The sequence below is a fragment of the Mizuhopecten yessoensis genome, unplaced genomic scaffold (genome assembly GCF_002113885.1).
Source record: "Mizuhopecten yessoensis strain PY_sf001 unplaced genomic scaffold, ASM211388v2 scaffold3807, whole genome shotgun sequence".
In the NCBI taxonomy this organism is placed as follows: Eukaryota; Metazoa; Mollusca; class Bivalvia; order Pectinida; family Pectinidae; genus Mizuhopecten; species Mizuhopecten yessoensis.
The window spans coordinates 53,255-72,121 of NW_018405229.1; the positions used below are offsets into that span (position 1 = coordinate 53,255).

The 18,867-nt window shown below is 37.4% G+C and overlaps 2 protein-coding genes across 2 annotated transcripts in view; one reads left to right on the plus strand and one right to left on the minus strand.

The window, feature by feature from the left end:
- Positions 1-2,024, plus strand: part of LOC110448048 (zinc metalloproteinase nas-7-like) — a 32,749-nt gene extending 30,725 nt beyond the window's left edge. Inside the window, exon 8 of the mRNA XM_021494080.1 lies at positions 1,668-2,024. Within this exon, the coding sequence (XP_021349755.1) occupies positions 1,668-1,751 (84 nt within the window). The 3' untranslated portion in view covers positions 1,752-2,024. The remainder of the gene's footprint in view (positions 1-1,667) is intronic.
- A 74-nt stretch (positions 2,025-2,098) lies between these two features.
- The window catches only part of LOC110448047 (zinc metalloproteinase nas-10-like), a 29,620-nt gene continuing 12,851 nt past the window's right edge, over positions 2,099-18,867 (minus strand). Inside the window, exons 5-9 of the mRNA XM_021494078.1 lie at positions 16,944-17,165; positions 12,441-12,467; positions 11,100-11,255; positions 2,850-3,082; positions 2,099-2,276 (exon numbers count right to left, since the gene is read on the minus strand). Coding sequence (XP_021349753.1) covers positions 2,190-2,276; positions 2,850-3,082; positions 11,100-11,255; positions 12,441-12,467; positions 16,944-17,165 — 725 coding nt within the window. The 3' untranslated portion in view covers positions 2,099-2,189. The remainder of the gene's footprint in view (positions 2,277-2,849; positions 3,083-11,099; positions 11,256-12,440; positions 12,468-16,943; positions 17,166-18,867) is intronic.

The window sequence follows — 18,867 nt, forward strand, 5'->3', positions numbered from 1 at the left end:
ACATACTAGGGTCTACATTACTACAATTGCAATAGATTGGCTCATTGTCACTTAGTGGCATGATTTGTTCGTACAAATTAATTAACTTCATACGTCACATTATGCCATCATTTTTTGTTAGTTTAGCCAGCAACTCTTTTAGAGATTTTAGAAGGTTAAAACAAATATTCATCGTTCTCAATGAGAATGCAGAAGGTGAAAATTATAATCCTCCATTCTCAATGAGAATGTAGAAAATTAAAATTATAATCTTCCGTTCGCAATGAGAATGTACAAGGTTAAAATTATAATCTTCCATTCTCAATGAGAATGCAGAAGGTGAAAATTATAACCCTCCATTCTCAATGAGAATGTAGAAAATTAAAATTATAATCTTCCATTCTCATAGAGAATGTAGAAAATTAAAATTATAATCTTCCGTTCGCAATGAGAATGTACAAGGTTAAAATTATAATCTTCCGTTCTCCTTGAGAATGTAGAAGGTTAAAATTATAATCTTCCGTTCTCAATGAGAATGTACAAGGTTAAAATTATAATCTTCCGTTCCCGTAGAGAATGTAGAAGGTTAAAACTATAATCTTCCGTTCTCAATGAGAATGTAGAAGGTTAAAATTATAATCTTCCGTTCTCAATGAGAATGTAGAAGGTTAAATTATAATCTTCCGTTCTCAATGAGAATGTACAAGGTTAAAATTATAATCTTCCATTCTCAATGAGAATGCAGAAGGTGAAAATTATAACCCTCCATTCTCAATGAGAATGTAGAAAATTAAAATTATAATCTTCCATTCTCAATGAGAATGCAGAAGGTGAAAATTATAATCCTCCATGCTCAATGAGAATGCAGAAGGTGAAAATTATAACCCTCCATTCTCAATGAGAATGTAGAAAATTAAAATTATAATCTTCCATTCTCAATGAGAATGCAGAAGGTGAAAATTATAACCCTCCATTCTCAATGAGAATGTAGAAAATTAAAATTATAATCTTCCGTTCTCATAGAGAATGTAGAAAATTAAAATTATAATCTTCCGTTCTCAATGAGAATGTAGAAGGTTAAATTATAATCTTCCGTTCTCAATGAGAATGTACAAGGTTAAAATTATAATCTTCCGTTCCCGTAGAGAATGTAGAAGGTTAAAACTATAATCTTCCGTTCTCAATGAGAATGTAGAAGGTTAAAATTATAATCTTCCGTTCTCAATGAGAATGTACAAGGTTAAAATTATAATCTTCCGTTCTCATAGAGAATGTAGAAAATTAAAATTATAATCTTCCATTCTCATAATGTAGAAAATTAAAATTATAATCTTCCGTTCTCAATGAGAATGTACAAGGTTAAAATTATAATCTTCCGTTCTCATAGAGAATGTAGAAAATTAAAACTATTATCTACCGTTCGCACCATTCTCCTGGCTTATGTAAAAGAACGACTTTGTACAATAAAGGGTTTTATAGATATAACGAAGTACTAGTGTTTTCGAGCATGAGGGTAAACAATTAGTAAAATCAAATGTTCTCTAAGAAGTCGAAAATCTTATCAATAAACCTGACGTATATTTTATGTGTCATGTTTAGTGTTATTTTGTGACATTCACTTTAAATAAAGTACCATTAAGCGCTCTTACGTCACAAATACTTATGAAATGTATCTTGTTTACTTTCAGTTGAACATCACTGCTCACGTGTTGTCGGGGGGAGATCTGTTAGCCCTGGACAGCGTGGTCGTCAGCGCCGGCCCTTGCGCTTAGTGTGAAAAGCCAACTACATATTTGACAGTTTGGTAATCACTAAACCAAATAACATTGTCCATGAAATTCCCAAATGTTTTCCTTGGAAGTCGGATATGAGGATGATTTGCCCTCAGATAACAAGAACTGTGACAATCACACGCTCTAAAGTGCTGTACAGAACTTGATTAAATATTCTACTCAAGCTTTTATCGTAATACACATTTGTATCAACCTACTCCATAACATTGCTATAATGATCCCCTAGCAAAAGACCTCACCCTATTTTAACGATCGTTAATTTACGATTCATACTGTCTTGTCGGACGATTTAATATTTTCTTCTCAAACCATAAGACAAAATCCTCAACGTTTAAGTGTTTATTACCTTGTTGAATTAGTCACAATCAACTATTCGACAAACGTTTTCAATGTATCACGTGGACTGTGTCCTGGTGTTTATATAGACGGACAGGCGTTCGAGGTGACAAACACATCGTCAACGGCCAGGGGGTCGCTATTGGATATAACTGACCCGATCCATAACTACAAGGCAATGAAAGATAATACAATATCACAGTACTATACACTGACAGAACAGCAAGGCAGTACAACGTAATTAAATACGAAATATACCGTAATCTGTCATAAAAAAAAAAAAAAAGAGTAAACGGTTATACAGTATCAGAGTATCACACAGGCTCACGTCACTTCGTCGTACAGCTATATACATATACTAACACTGTATCACATTGGGACATAACTACAAACAATTGACATTTTATATCAATGTATAATACAGCGAAAAAAAACTACAAAAAAGACACATTTTACAATGTCACTGTATCATACAGAAAATATTTCACACAGGAAAATAACAACATACGAAATCGTGATTAAATATAATTTTGAATACATAGACACAACTACAAGGCAATTGTGTGTTATTGGTTAGCTCTGTATGTTAGTGTTACCCTTCGATTTGACTGAGCTATTACAAATAGACAAATATGCAAATGGAATCTGAAACAACAAAGTATCGCTATGCAATTAGCAGTGGTTGGTGTATATACTGTATAGATAGGTTGGTAATGTCACCATAAAAAATACCATGTTTACCTGCCATTGTGACGTTTCCGTGTGGGTCACGTTAAGTGGAGTCCATGCCTTGCTGACGTAATGTCCTTCAGCAAATACCACATTGTTGTGGCGTGTCTTCAGTTGAACACGAGAGAAGGAAGAGTTTCCCCGGGTTGCGATACAGTAGTGAAGATGGATACAGTACGTGCCCGGGGGTATATAGGAGCCGGTTTTCAGCCAGGCGTCACTCAATGATGTATACTGGTATGTACCTAAGACGTATGATTATAATAAACATTTTACTGTACTGAAAACATACGTGTGAGTAATACAGAAAATACAGAATAGTTAAATTTAGATTTTACAGATGAGTTTTAGATATTGTTCATGTACTAATGGTTCTAATAGTTCTTTTATCTAAATTTCAAGATCTGAAGGTCAAGGTCACGCGGATCTGGTCAGACGAGTGGTTTTTTGGCTCCGATAACATTCTCAAAATTACCTATTTTCGAACGTACTGATAATGCTGCTTTTTGGTATATGGTTATTTGAAGAAATGTAATTAGATATTCTTCGAGAACTTTCAAGGAAAATTTTGTATTATTTATGTAACTGAAATACAAATTCAAGACAATGGACTGACCACTAGTACGTGACATCTGTTAACGCGCGCCTATTGTGTGTTCGACTTACCTGTACAGGTATAACTTATATATACATTCTGTAGTGGACTATACAACCATGGCGAGTTCGAGAGCCAGTGTTGGTGTTGGTAAGACAGGAACAAAAACCAGAAGTTCAGACTTTTCTAGTGAATCCTCAGGAAGAGACAGGATTGATGAGATTTTTGAAATGATCTCAACTCTTGTGACAAAGTCGGATATGGATACAATCATGGACAGAAAGTTAGAAAGATTGAGAGAGGATATCAGGGAGGAAACCCGTGTGCTCGTCGATCAGTTCGAAGGAAGAATTTTCGACCTCGAGAAAGAGAACGACAGCTTGAAAGAAAAAGTGGAAAAATTAGAAGAACGAGCCACAGAATCAGACAGCATGAATACTGGACTAGTGTACAAAGTAAATGATTTGGAACAGCAAGGCAGGAAAAATTCAATCAGGATTGTTGGCCTTAGCGATACAGGGGATAAAGAAACAATTGAGGAGTGTGTAGAGAAAGTAGTGACATTTGTAAAGGATTCTTTGGAGGTGGATATACAGAGCAACGACATAGACATTGCGCATAGACTCGGGCGTTTTGACAGAAACAGGCCACGGACGATCATCTGTAAAATGACCCACAGGAGGAAAAAGGTCCGGATACTAAACAACAGACGTAAATTGAAGGGAAAAGGACAAATTGTTTTCGAGGATTTGACAAGAATGAATCAAGAAACACTTAAGGAAGCATAGAGACTTAAAAGTGTCAAACATACTTTTAGTATTCGCAGTGCTAACCAACGACAAGAAACGAAGACTGTCATACGCTACAGAGCTGACGGATCAGTATCTTGCAGATGACAACAATTTTAGGAACTAAGAGACAGATTCTACGGAACTGTGTGAAAAGTGTTATTTTTGAGTGTGAGATCGGTATCTGACTATAGGCTCGCGTACATGTATACGTGTGGCCGCCAGATATGGACTCCTCTGTTTCTACCGATAAGTATGGTTTTGAAGTGTGTTCACGATGTGTCACTGATATGTCTGTGTATTTGGAAGGTATGCTGTGGATATTTTTTTCTAAAATGTATTCCGGTAAGTTTTGTATGATAGTGTAACGCTCCACTGAAGAAGACTAACGTCTTTTTTCTGTACTTTACTGTCAATTCAATATTCTTTGTGTCAATTTTGATGTTGTTGATATTATTAAATGTACGTTTCATGTCATATTCGTTGGAATACATCTAAATAATTTTATATTACGTTTTCTTCATAATGTGAAACAGTCTGGAAGGGTGTCTGATCGTTTTTTCTAATTAATCTATTTAAAATCCGGAAAATCAAGCCTCTTGCTTAATATATTATTGTACTACTTCCGGTTGTTTTTCACTCCCGCCTTACGGCATGGTTTTGGAAACTGTACTTTGAGAGAAGGATGAAAGGTGCGTTAACAGTTGTCTGCGACTTTTGACCATTTTGACATGTGTTTTAACCTTTTTCTTCTGTTGTGCTATATTTCGATTCTTCTCTTTTTCTTATCTGGGCTAGTTAATATATGCATATTTCTGCTTAAGTTGTAATGTAACATGATGGAGGGTGTAACTTTTCTTTCTGCTAATTGTCAGGGTCTCGGGGACAAAATTAAAAGAAGGGACCTTTTTTCATACTTAAAATCGAAAAAGTATTGTATTTATTGTCTACAGGACACTCATTTTACTGAGGAGAACCAGAATATTATCAGAAATGAATGGGGGTTCGACTGTTATTTTAATTCATTCAATTCCAATGCCAGGGGGGTAGCTATTCTTATAAATAATAATTTTGAAATTAAGTGAAAAGGGAAAGGAAAGAAATGTCAGGAAATTTTTTAGCCCTTGATATTGAATTAGAGGGTTCACATGTTACATTGATCACGCTATATGGCCCAAATACAGACACACCTATTTTTTTGATATTTTAACTGACACAATTGACGACTTTGGAAATGACAAATTTATTATATGTGGAGATTTCAACTTAGTATCAGATCCTGAGTTAGATTATGACAAAAGCTATAAGAACATTAATAATAAAAAAGCAAGAGAAAAATTTATTGAAATTATGGAAAACTATTCAATGGTAGACATTTTTAGAGAATTGCATCAAGATAGTAAAAGGTATACCTGGAGAAAGAAGAACCCATTAAAACAGTCTCGTTGGATTTTTTCTTATTTCGGATTTTGTTTATCTAGTATTCATAAATCATTTATTGCGTCAGGTTACAGGTCCGACCACTCATTCCCTATAATTGTTTTAAAATTGAATGAATTCAAGCGGGGAAAGGGATTGTGGAAATTTAATTCATCTCTTTTATATGAGGAAGAATATCATCAAATGGTGAAAAATATTATTTTAGAAACAAAAACTCAGTACTCTTTGCCAGTGTATAATCTGAATGCTATAATGAATATACCAGATACAGAAAGAAAATTTGTAATTGATGACCAGCTTTTTCTTGAAACGTTATTAATGGAAATCAGAGGTAAAAGTATATCTTATTCATCTTATAGAAAGAAACAGCAAAGTAGGGAGGAAGATGATCTTAAGAGAAAAATACAAACTATTGAAGAGCAGGAACATGTTTAGAAATTAAGAAAAGGGAATTGGAAAATATTAGGTTGAGGAAGGTAAGAGGTAGCATAATTAGATCTAGGGCAAGATGGCAAGAGTAAGGAGAAAAGCCAACAAATTGTTTTTTCAATTTAGAAAATAGGAATTATACTTCTAAGATTATACCAAAGATACAGAAAGATGATAATGTTATTATTACACAACAGGATGAAATTTTAGAAGAAGTTTGTTTATTTTATGAAAAATTATATGATAATAATACTGATATTGATGATATAGATTTAGCGGATTTTTGGAATACATGTGATGTTTCAAAATGAGAAAATAACGATTCTTTTGGTCTAGAAGGGTTAATTACTTCAGATGAAGCAACAAAAACTTTGAAAAATATAAAAAATAACAAAAGTCCTGGTTCTGATGGGTTTACTGTAGAATATTTTTTAAGCGTTTCTGGAAACAGCTAGGGGGGTTCATTGTTAGATTTATAAATTGTGGGTATAGGAAAGGTTTGCTATCAGTAACACAAAGGCAAGGTATTATAACATGTATTCCCAAGGGAGATAAACCTAGGCAGTTCATAAAAAATTGGCGACCCATAACATTATTGAATATAGTCTATAAAATAGCGTCTGGATCGATAGCAGGTAGAATTAGAACAGTTTTAGATAAATTAATTAGTGAAGATCAAACAGGATTTCTTTCAGACCGTTATATAGGGGAAAATACTAGATTAGTTTTTGACATTATGCAATATGCAGAAGAAGGATATATTCCAGGTATGTTATTAATGGTAGATTTTGAGAAAGCATTCGACTCAGTCTCATGGGAATTTGTTGATAAAGTTTTAAATTATTTTAATTTTGGTTCATGGTTCTAAACATAAAAAGAGGCTGTCGCCATGGTGATCCAATCGCCCCCTACATTTTTATTTTGTGTGTTGAAATACTAGGCATAAGACTTAGAAATAACAATAAGATTAAGGGTATAGAAGTAAATAAAAGTCCAATCCTTATTTCTCAGTATGCTGATGATACTTCTCTCATTTAAGATGGTTCAGAAAGGTCTTTAAAAGAGTCGATAGCATAATTGAATACTTTCGCTAAAATATCTGGTTTGAAGTTAAATATAGACAAAACCCAGGTGGTTTGGATAGGGAGCAAAATACATAGTGAAGATACATTTTTACCTGATCTAAAATTGCAGTGGGGTAGGACAAAATTTATGCTTCTGGGAATAGAATTTAGTGTCAATCTTCATGAAATTCCAAAATTAAATTTTGATAAAAAGTTAATTAAACTTAAAGCACTTATCATGGCATGGAACAGAAGATCACTTACTCCTATAGGTAGAATCCATCTGATAAAATCTTTAATGATATCACAATTTAACCATTTATTTATTGCATTGCCAAATCCTGATGATCTTTTTTTGAATCAATTAAATAATATTCTCTTTAACTTTTTATGGAACAGTAAAACTGATAAAATAAGGAGAGATGTGATATTTCAAAATTATTTTGAAGGGGGTCTTAAAATGGTTAATATAAGGTCATTCATTGATTCCTTAAAATTAGGGTGGATACGGAGATTATATCAGAAGTCGGGCAAGTGGCAAGTTATCTTAGAAACACATCTTGACTTACATATGCTATCTCATTGTGGAAGTGATTACATTCCAATATGTCTTAATAAGTGCACAAATTATTTTTGGAAAGATGTCTTTAAAGCATGGAGAAGGTTTAATGAAAAGGAGCGGGTGAAACAAATTAATGAAAGTTGCATCTGGAAAATGCCATTATGGTACAATAGGAATTTTACTATTGGGGGAAAATCAATATTTTTCAAGACATGGTATAATAAAGGAGTGACTATAATTTATGACTTAATAAAAGACATTGAGACTTGCACTTTTTACACATTTCAAGAATTTGCTCAAATTTATCAGGTAAATACAAATTTTCTCCAATATCATGGTGTATTAACTACAATAAGGAAATATTTAGCTAAAATTGATTGTAAAAAGGATGCTATTGTATACCCTATCATACCCTGTAATATTAAATTTTTCTTAAAAAGAGTAAAAGGGATAAAAGATTTTTATAATCTTATGGTAAAAAAAGATACTATTGCTTCTGGGAGGAGAAAATGGGAAGAAAAATTGGATTTGAATAATTTTAATTGGAATGATATATATAAGACCCCTTTTAGAATAACAAAAAATTCAAGACTACAATGGTTTCAGTATAGAATTGTTCATCATATTTTGACAACAAATTCATCCATGTTTAAAGTAGGATTAGTGACAAGTCCACTCTGTACACTTTGTAATTTAGAACAAGAAACAATCATTCATATTTTGTGGGAATGTAGAGAAGTACAGAATTTTTTACAAAGTTTTGAAATATTGTTAGATGCACTTTTTATCCCATTTTCATTTAATAAAATCAGTTTTCTTTTTGGATTATTGGTAGCAAACGAGAGTATGACATATAATAGAATTGACAATGAAATTTTAATTATTATTAAGTTTTATATTTATAAGACAAGATGTCGACATCAAACGTTGAGCCCAAATGCCTTAGTTAACATGATTAAAGAACATTATACTGTTCAAAAATATATTGTAAACAGTCAAGGTGATTCTGCACAGGATAGGTTTGAGAAAGAATGGAGAAAATGGATAAAAATATTAGACTATGCGGAAGTGTAATTTAAATAATACCAAGGTAAAAACAGCTTTTAATATTTTTCATGTTCTCCGTCTCTCCTCGATTCCTAGATAATTCTTCTTAATTAACTTATTTAAATCTTTTTATTTTATTTTACTGGCCCAGATATCTCTCTCTCTTGACCCTGTGATTCTATTTTGTCTATGGTGTGTGTGTGTGTGTGTAAGATTGAGTGTATGTTCTAGTATATAAATGATATACATGTACTATGTGAAGTATGTTGTTTTAGTCTCGATTAAACATTCTATACGAAATCGGTGGCTAAATAAAAAAGGTGTTAGTTGTATTTGAATAATTTAATCTTGCTTGTAACAAGCATTTTCATTGGCTTAAAAAATTATGTTATCAGTCCCTAACATCAAAAATAACGTCGCCGTTTGTACTGTTGCTTTTGATTGGCTGATACTACAGCGCAATAATTTCTAAGAGAAAAGAGTCCATCAATAAAAGTGAATTTCCACAGGGATTGTGTATAGTAGATTAAATTATAAGGATTAACTTGAATATGTTTTTCATGTTATGGAGCTATAACACAAAAAAACACCCGGATTGTACTCTCATCAGAAACCGCTTCGCGGTTTATTTAGAGTACACTCCGTTTGTTTGTGTTATATCTCCATAACATGAAAAATATATTCAAGTTAATCCTTAAAAAAATATCTGAATTTAGAAAACCAAATGTTGAAAATATCAAAAATACGAGGTTTCTTTCAAATCATAAGTGAGAATTTATCTTAGATTCGGAAGCGCTATATGGGTCCAACATGAGAGCTTTACAGTACACATATAACAGGAACTTCTTGTACAATCAAAGTAATTGAATAAGTACAAAGAATGGTTACTTAACTGAAAAATCGTGTATACCCGGACAGACTAAAACGAAGAAATTCAACAACGGTATCATACAGACGATAAAAAGACGACAGAGAGACAATGTAATAGTTCTATATATATGACTTTATCATAAACCGTTTAAGGGGTTTTATAAGCTATACAAGGACGTGCTAGTGCGAGTTATTGGAAATTCTCTAAAGCCATACACAAACAATGCTCAATTATGAAAATAAAACATTAAATTTTCTCTTTGCTACGAATCGCAGTGCTGTGGTAACAGAAGTTTTTGTTTGGTTTCTGTGATTTTAACAAATTCGAAAATGATTTAGATAATCACTTCAAAAATATTGACTCAATATGATAGCAAAGTTAACCTATAAAATGTAGTACAACTCGAACGATTTGTTATTTATAACGCATTGTTTGAATCTTGTGTAGAGAATACTTGTTCTTGAACTAGAAAGTTTTCATTAAGTCTCATAACTCAACACTAATTTATCAACCGAATCTCGGACTATGATGCATGTTATGTGTTTTTGATGTTTGTTCTAATTTGTATTATAGGTGGGTAAGGGTGTTTGTTTTGTAAGATACCATCACTCATGGCACAGGCCCGGAGAGGACGCTTGACCTGGGTATAGAGGGAGATGGGGATGACTATATCATTTTCACTCCAGATATAAATTGGATATACTTCACATCACAAATTTCATTCACCTTCTTAAGGTTAATCGACGACTGAGCTATTGTAGTTCATTGAAGTATTTGTTGTCATCGTATATCCTTTATAGCACCGATAGTGTCAGTATGCTATGCCAATATTACAAAGATGTTATATTGTCGGTACGGTGGTGACAGTTTTTTCGATAGTCAAGTCAGGGCTTGGAATTTTAGACAATGGCTAATGTCTAATTTTAGACAATGGCTAATGGTTTCGATTTTCGTTAAGACTGTAAAGATTTCAGTAACAAGAGGGTATTCCCACTGATACTTACCCCGTCCATTCGAGTTATCCCATGTTAGTCCGTTAGGGTTGGGGTTAGAGTCAGAAGGTATTCCCACTGATCCTTACCCCGTCCATTCGAGGTATCCCCTGTTGGTCCGGTAGGGTTGGGGTGAGAGTCAGAAGGTATTCCCACTGATCCTTACCCCGTCCATTCGAGGTATCCCCTGTTGGTCCGGTAGGGTTGGAGTTAGAGTAAGAAGGTATTCCCCCTGATCCTTACCCCGTCCATTCGAGTTATCCCCTGTTGGTCCGGTAGGGTTGGGGTGAGAGTCAGAAGGTATTCCCCCTGATACTTACCCCGTCCATTCGAGTTATCCCATGTTAGTCCGTTAGGGTTGGGGTTAGAGTAAGAAGGTATTCACACTGATACTTACCCCGCCCATTCGAGTTATCCCATGTTTGTCCGGTAGGGTTGGGGGTAGAGTAAGAAGGTATTCCCACTGATACTTACCCCGTCCATTCGAGTTATCCCCTGTTGGTCCGTTGTACGGCATTGCTCCCACTCGTGTGTGCCACTGATTTTGGTATTGATTGTTATGATAATCATACTGCACGTAGTTTGTCAGCTGACAGGAAGAACGTTGGAAGGAACAACCGACAACGTCATCTGCGTAGAAAGAATATCCTGTGACGTCACGCAGTGATGGTCGTATGCAATAATATATTTTTATTCTATTTCCGTATTACAGAAAGGTAGAATCCCATTGCTATACGTCATATGCTTTGAATTTTGACAATGCTTTTTGCATAAATGACACAATTTATTTCAATAAACCAGGACGTCACGTATTCAGTAAAACACCAAATACCAAGCATACTTTGTGATTACTTAGTTTTTGCCCATTGTGCAAAAGGATAAAATCATAATATGGATTTTGTCCACAAATAGAAAAATTCAACGGAGTTTCTCGTTAATTCAAATAAAGTTTGATCCAATATGCTGAATTTCTATTACGGAAAATACCACCCTGATAGTCGGTACTTTAACTGATTAAATAGTTTTTGAATTTACCTGAACTTACACATGGATTTTTTATCGATTAGAAAACTTGTCTTTTATCACATGACAGCTCATTTGAACCATTGGTTTTTATCAAGTGATCACAATAACAGAACGAATATTTGCACAAGAGTAACGTGGCGCCATTATTCCATTACTGAAGTTGACGTGTCTGCTATTTTTGTCCGGTTAAGATTTCTGAAGTATTATCGAGTATTATTCTAATTTAATTGACGCCACAGATAGCACATATTTACTGCAATGACGTACACATCCATGGGCACGCAAGGAATATCATCTTCGACATCAGATAAGGAGTTATGTTAAAAGGAAAACGACCAAAATATCTTTTGATTTGCTTTCTTCGTTTGATTTATGTCCTATTACATGTCACTGTTTTGGTCAGTTAAGGCCGAACCAGGTTTTGGTAATACCCAGAGGAGGACCACCGACCTGGTGTCCACGACCTGGCAACTGCCCCACAAGGTCCTCGAACCCGCAACCCAGTGGTGGAGGGCCAGTGATAGTCAGACGCCTTAACCTTTCGGCCACTGCGGCCGTTTAAAACATTCCACTTTCCAAACTTCATATTGTTACATCCATAAGGCTTGGTTACATGTATTGGTTGTTGCAACTTCCAAATCTAAATGCAGCACTTACTTGTCCTAGAATCGATGATTAAATGATTTTATTTTCTATATGTTAAACAATTACATCAATTAGGCTATGCTTTACTATCAATACGACAATTTGATTTAGCCCCATAAACAAGACAATCATAATGAAACTTACGATATCTATTGAGGAGTTTTGTGGTATCTGTAATAAAAAACATAAATACATGTGTCATTAGTTTTTGAATGTTGATATGCTAACCTATCTATATTGTTTATTGAATTAATAATGTGATATTAATTTGGGTATACCATTCATGTAAAACGAATATTTGTGAAATAACAAAACGAATGTACATTACAGAAATAATACAGATTAATTGAAATGAGTAGAAATGATACATAAAGAATTTTGATAGAGTTGTTCAAAGTTACATGTACTACATCAAGATACTGTTTGTATCATCGAACGATTGCGCGTAAAGTGTTGGGTGTCACAATGTATGATGAACAGAGGGAGCAGGGTGACGAGGGGTACACGTGTGTGACGGTCGGTTAGAACAGTGGTGAACAGAGGGAGCAGGTTGATGAGGGGTACACGTGTGTGACGGTAGGTTAGAACAGTGGGGAACAGAGGGAGCAGGGTGACGAGGGGTACGCGTGTGTGACGGTAGGTTAGAACAGTGGTGAACAGAGGGAACAAGGTAACGAGGGGTACGCATGTGTGACGGTAGGTTAGAACAGTGGTGAACAGAGGGAGCAGGGTGACGAGGGGTACACGTGTGTGACGGTAGGTTAGAACAGTGGTGAACAGAGGGAGCAGGGTGACGAGGGGTACACGTGTGTGACGGTAGGTTAGAACAGTGGTGAACAGAGGGAGCAGGGTGACGAGGGGTACACGTGTGTGACGGTAGGTTAGAACAGTGGTGAACAGAGGGAGCAGGGTGACGAGGGGTACACGTGTGTGACGGTAGGTTAGAACAGTGGTGAACAGAGGGAGCAGGGTGACGAGGGGTACACGTGTGTGACGGTAGGTTAGAACAGTGGTGAACAGAGGGAGCAGGGTGACGAGGGGTACACGTGTGTGACGGTAGGTTAGAACAGTGGTGAACAGAGGGAGCAGGGTGACGAGGGGTACGCGTGTGTGACGGTAGGTTAGAACAGTGGTGAACAGAGGGAGCAGGGTGACGAGGGGTACGCGTGTGTGACGGTAGGTTAGAACAGTGGTGAACAGAGGGAGCAGGGTGACGAGGGGTACGCGTGTGTGACGGTAGGTTAGAACAGTGGTGAACAGAGGGAGCAGGGTGACGAGGGGTACGCGTGTGTGACGGTAGGTTAGAACAGTGGTGAACAGAGGGAGCAGGGTGACGAGGGGTACGCGTGTGTGACGGTAGGTTAGAACAGTGGTGAACAGAGGGAGCAGGGTGACGAGGGGTACGCGTGTGTGACGGTAGGTTAGAACAGTGGTGAACAGAGGGAGCAGGGTGACGAGGGGTACGCGTGTGTGACGGTAGGTTAGAACAGTGGTGAACAGAGGGAGCAGGGTGACGAGGGGTACGCGTGTGTGACGGTAGGTTAGAACAGTGGTGAACAGAGGGAGCAGGGTGACGAGGGGTACGCGTGTGTGACGGTAGGTTAGAACAGTGGTGAACAGAGGGAGCAGGGTGACGAGGGGTACGCGTGTGTGACGGTAGGTTAGAACAGTGGTGAACAGAGGGAGCAGGGTGACGAGGGGTACGCGTGTGTGACGGTAGGTTAGAACAGTGGTGAACAGAGGGAGCAGGGTGACGAGGGGTACGCGTGTGTGACGGTAGGTTAGAACAGTGGTGAACAGAGGGAGCAGGGTGACGAGGGGTACGCGTGTGTGACGGTAGGTTAGAACAGTGGTGAACAGAGGGAGCAGGGTGACGAGGGGTACGCGTGTGTGACGGTAGGTTAGAACAGTGGTGAACAGAGGGAGCAGGGTGACGAGGGGTACGCGTGTGTGACGGTAGGTTAGAACAGTGGTGAACAGAGGGAGCAGGGTGACGAGGGGTACACGTGTGTGACGGTAGGTTAGAACAGTGGTGAACAGAGGGAGCAGGGTAACGAGGGGTACGCGTGTGTGACGGTAGGTTAGAACAGTGGTACGTGTATCAAATACATTTTATATATTACCGTATTAACATCACACTTACATAGTATGTACACATTGCCATAATGCTTACGCATAATCGCTAAAAATCACTGTTTAAAACCCCCAAAATAAGATAAAAACAAGACTAGCGCTTACACACAAATCTATACAATAGTTTCCACAACAAACTAACTATGTTATACATTAAAAGCACAGAGATACCTGATGATTTAGCTAATGTTGTTCTTCCTTCATACGTTTTAAAAAAAAACAAAGTGTCGATCAAATTTGTATTTGTATCTGTGAAAAATCCAATTTAGCAGTGCAATTCCTTTGGAATTTCTTGCGTATGTGTATCGAATATTTTGACAAGTTGTATATCACTGATTAAACCTGTGTATATCATGCAAGAGCATAGAAACAAGTATTAAATAAGTTGTTTGAAACGTAAATAAATCGGCTGTAGATCGTACCAGGAAAAACCACTGGGCAATGATATGTTCTTGACGGGTTCTTCTCCAAATTGGAGTCAAGCTTAAAGCAAAAAAGGAATATTGTACAAAAAACAGTAAAAATGCAGACAAAACAGTAAGGAATTAGACAAAACAGTAAGGAAGTAGACAAAACAGTAAGGAAGAAGGCAAAACAGTAAGGAAGTAGAGAAAATAGAATTAATGCAAATCATAAAGAATATCCTCATTCTTTCAATATTGCCTGGAAAAATACTTTACAAAAAGTACAGAGGTCATTTATATTGATAGTACCCATATGCTCACATCTGTATACAATTAAACATCCCCGATCACAACACCACCAGTACGAACACGACTAACAAAATACTTTCATATCAGAACAGATAATCCACAAATCAACTAGAAGTAGATACATGTGAGTGTTGTCGTTTCATTTCTTTACAAATATTTGGATAGTACCATGTACCATTAACCGACTGTTCATACGGTTACTTACCGTTACCACAGCCATCAACCGACCGTTCATACGGTAACTTACCGTTACCACAACCATGAACCGACCGTTTATACGGTAACTTACCATTACCACAACCATTAACCGACTGTTCATACGGTAACTTACCATTACCACAACCACTAACCGACTGTTCATACGGTACCTTACCGTTGCCACAGCCATTAACCGACCGTTTATACGGTAACTTCCCATTACCACAACCATTAACCGACTGTTCATACGGTTACTTACCGTTACCACAGCCATTTACCGACCGTTCATACGGTAACTTTCCGTTTACACAACCATCAACCTACCGTTCATACCATAACTTACCGTTACCACAGCCATTTACCGACCGTTCATACGGTTACTTACCGTTACCACAGACATCAACCGACCGTTCATACGGGAGCTTACCGTTTACACAACCATTAACTGACCGTTCATACGGTAACTTAACGTTCCCACAGCCATTAACCGACCGTTTATACGGTAACTTGCCGTTACCACAACCATTAACCGACTGTTCATACGGTTACTTACCGTTACCACAGACATCAACCGACCGTTCATACGATACCTTACCGTTACCACAGCCATTTACCGACCGTTCATACGGTTACTTACCGTTACCACAGCCATGAACCGACCGTTCATACGGTAAATTACCGTTTACACAACCATTAACCTACCGTTTATACCATAACTTACCGTTTACACAACCATCAACCGCCCGTTCATACGATAACTTACCGTTTCCACAGCCATTTACCGACCATTTATGCGGTAACTTACCGTTTACACAACCAGCAACCGACCGTTCATACGATACCTTACCGTTACCACAGCCATTTACCGACCGTTTATACGGTACCTTACCGTTTACACAACCATTAACCGTCCGTTCATACGGTAACTTACCTTTTACACAACCATTAACCTACCGTTTATACCATAACTTACCGTTTACACAACCATTAACCGACCGCTCATACGGTAACTTACCGTTACCACACCCATTAACCGACCGTTTATACCATAACTTACCGTTTACACAACCATTAACCGACCGTTCATACGGTAACTTACCGTTTACACAACCATCAACCGACCGTTCATACGGTAACTTACCGTTTACACAACCATTAACCGACTGTTCATATGGTAACTTACCGTTTACACAGCCATGTAACGACCGTTCATACGGTTACTTACCGTTACCACAGCCGTTTACCGACCGTTCATACGGTAACTTACCGTTACCACAGCCATCACCCGACCGTTAATACGGTAACATACCGTTTACACAGCCATTTACCGACCGTTCATACGGTGACTTACCGTTACCACAGCCATTTACCGACCGTTAATACGGTAACTTACCGTTCCCACAGCCATTAACCGACCGTTCATACGGTAACTTACCGTTACCACAGCCATTAACCGACCGTTCATACGGTAACTTACCGTTTGCACAACCATTAACCGACTGTTCATATGGTAACTTACCGTTTACACAGCCATTTAACGACCGTTCATACGGTTACTTACCGTTACCACAGCCATTAACCGACCGTTCATCCGGTAACTTACCGTTTACACAACCATAGGCGATCTGTAGTTTCTTTACGTCAGTGTTACTCATCCTATCCTTGTTTCCGAGAGAAGAATCAGTCCAATTTGACGTCATTGTCGGATGCAAGCTATTGTTAGCGTTCTCATATACGGAGAAATGGGTCAAGGATTCAAAATCGTAAGGAAGACCTAGAACATCCATGTCGGAAGAATTGAACTTGTCATACATTGCCCTGTATTCTGAAAAATAACAGGAAATCCAAAATTAATATAACGCTATTAACTTGGATCTGGGTAGTTTGTTAATGAGGCAAGAAAGAGGAGAGATACACCAAGCGTTAATGTGATAGGGTACCTAATGTATTGTTCTAGTGTGTATAATGAACGAAGTTTTTCCTTCAATATCAAATATGTAATGTTCGATATGGAAGTATGTGGGTATTCAGTGAATTGATAGTGTGTACCATGGCGTCATTATACAAATTTATACGGAAAACGACACCAAACATTATCAAACTGTGCAGTAACGTCATATCATAATGATACAACACGTTATTGCGATCAATTAAGCTTTGAACTGTTTTTGTATGGTATTTGTGATCTATTTGAATGACACAGCTTTGCACGCAAACAACATTATGCGCGCTAGCGCATTATGATTTGTTTGCTTGCAAAGCTGTGTCATTCAAATAGATCATAAATACCATACAAAAACAGTTCAATACTTATATTTACCTTTTCTCTGCCTCTTATGTTCTTTTTTATCAATAGAACTCTGAGCTGAAAGTTAGATTTGAAATTGTTCCGATTTTTCTCCGGAACAAATTTAGCGCATGGATACATACAGTGAACACCGTAAATCCGACCTTGCCCTCCACGAGGGAGTTATTTTTGGAAATTAATTCGAACTTTTCTCTTTGCACAAGTGACAAACAAAGTGATATACCATTGCGTCGGCAAACATAGACAAATATACCAAAACGTTTCCATGCAAGGACAAAATATACCACAGCGTCCACACACAGGGACGAAATTTGCCATTGCGTCCACACACAAGGACGAAATATACCATTGCGTCGGCAAACATAGACAAATATACAAAAAACGTTCCCAAACAAGGACACATTTACCATAGCGTAGACACACAAGGACAAACATACCGTCACGTCTTACAAGGACAAACATACCGTCATGTCGTCTTACAAGGACAAAAATACCGTAACGTCGTCTTACAAGGACAAACATACCGTCACGTGGTCTTACATGAACAAACATACCGTAACGTCGTCTTACAAGGACAAACATGCCGTCACATCGTCTTACAAGGACAAACCTACCGTCACGTCGTCTTACAAGTACAAACATACCGTCATGTCGTCTTACAAGGACAAACATACCGTCATGTCATCTTACAAGGACAAACATACCGTCATGTCGTCTAGCAAGGACAAATATACCGTCACGTCGTCTTACAAGGACAAACATACCGTCATGTCGTATTACAAGGACAAACATACCGTAACGTCGTCTTACAAGTACAAACATACCGTCATGTCGTCTTACGAGGACAAACATACCGTCATGTCATCTTACAAGGACAAACATACCGTCATGTCATCTTACAAGGACAAACATCCCGTCATGTCATCTTACAAGGACAAACATCCCGTCATGTCGTCTAGCAAGGACAAATATACCGTCACGTCGTCTTACAAGGACAAACATACCGTCATGTCGTCTTACAAGGACAAACATACCGTCATGTCGTATTACAAGGACAAACATACCGTAACGTCGTCTTACAAGGACAAACATACCGTCACGTTGTCTTACAAGGACAAACATATCGTCACGTCGTCTTACAGGGACAAACATGCCGTCACGTCGTCTTACAAGGACAAACATACCGTCATGTCGTCTTACAAGGACAAACATACCGTCA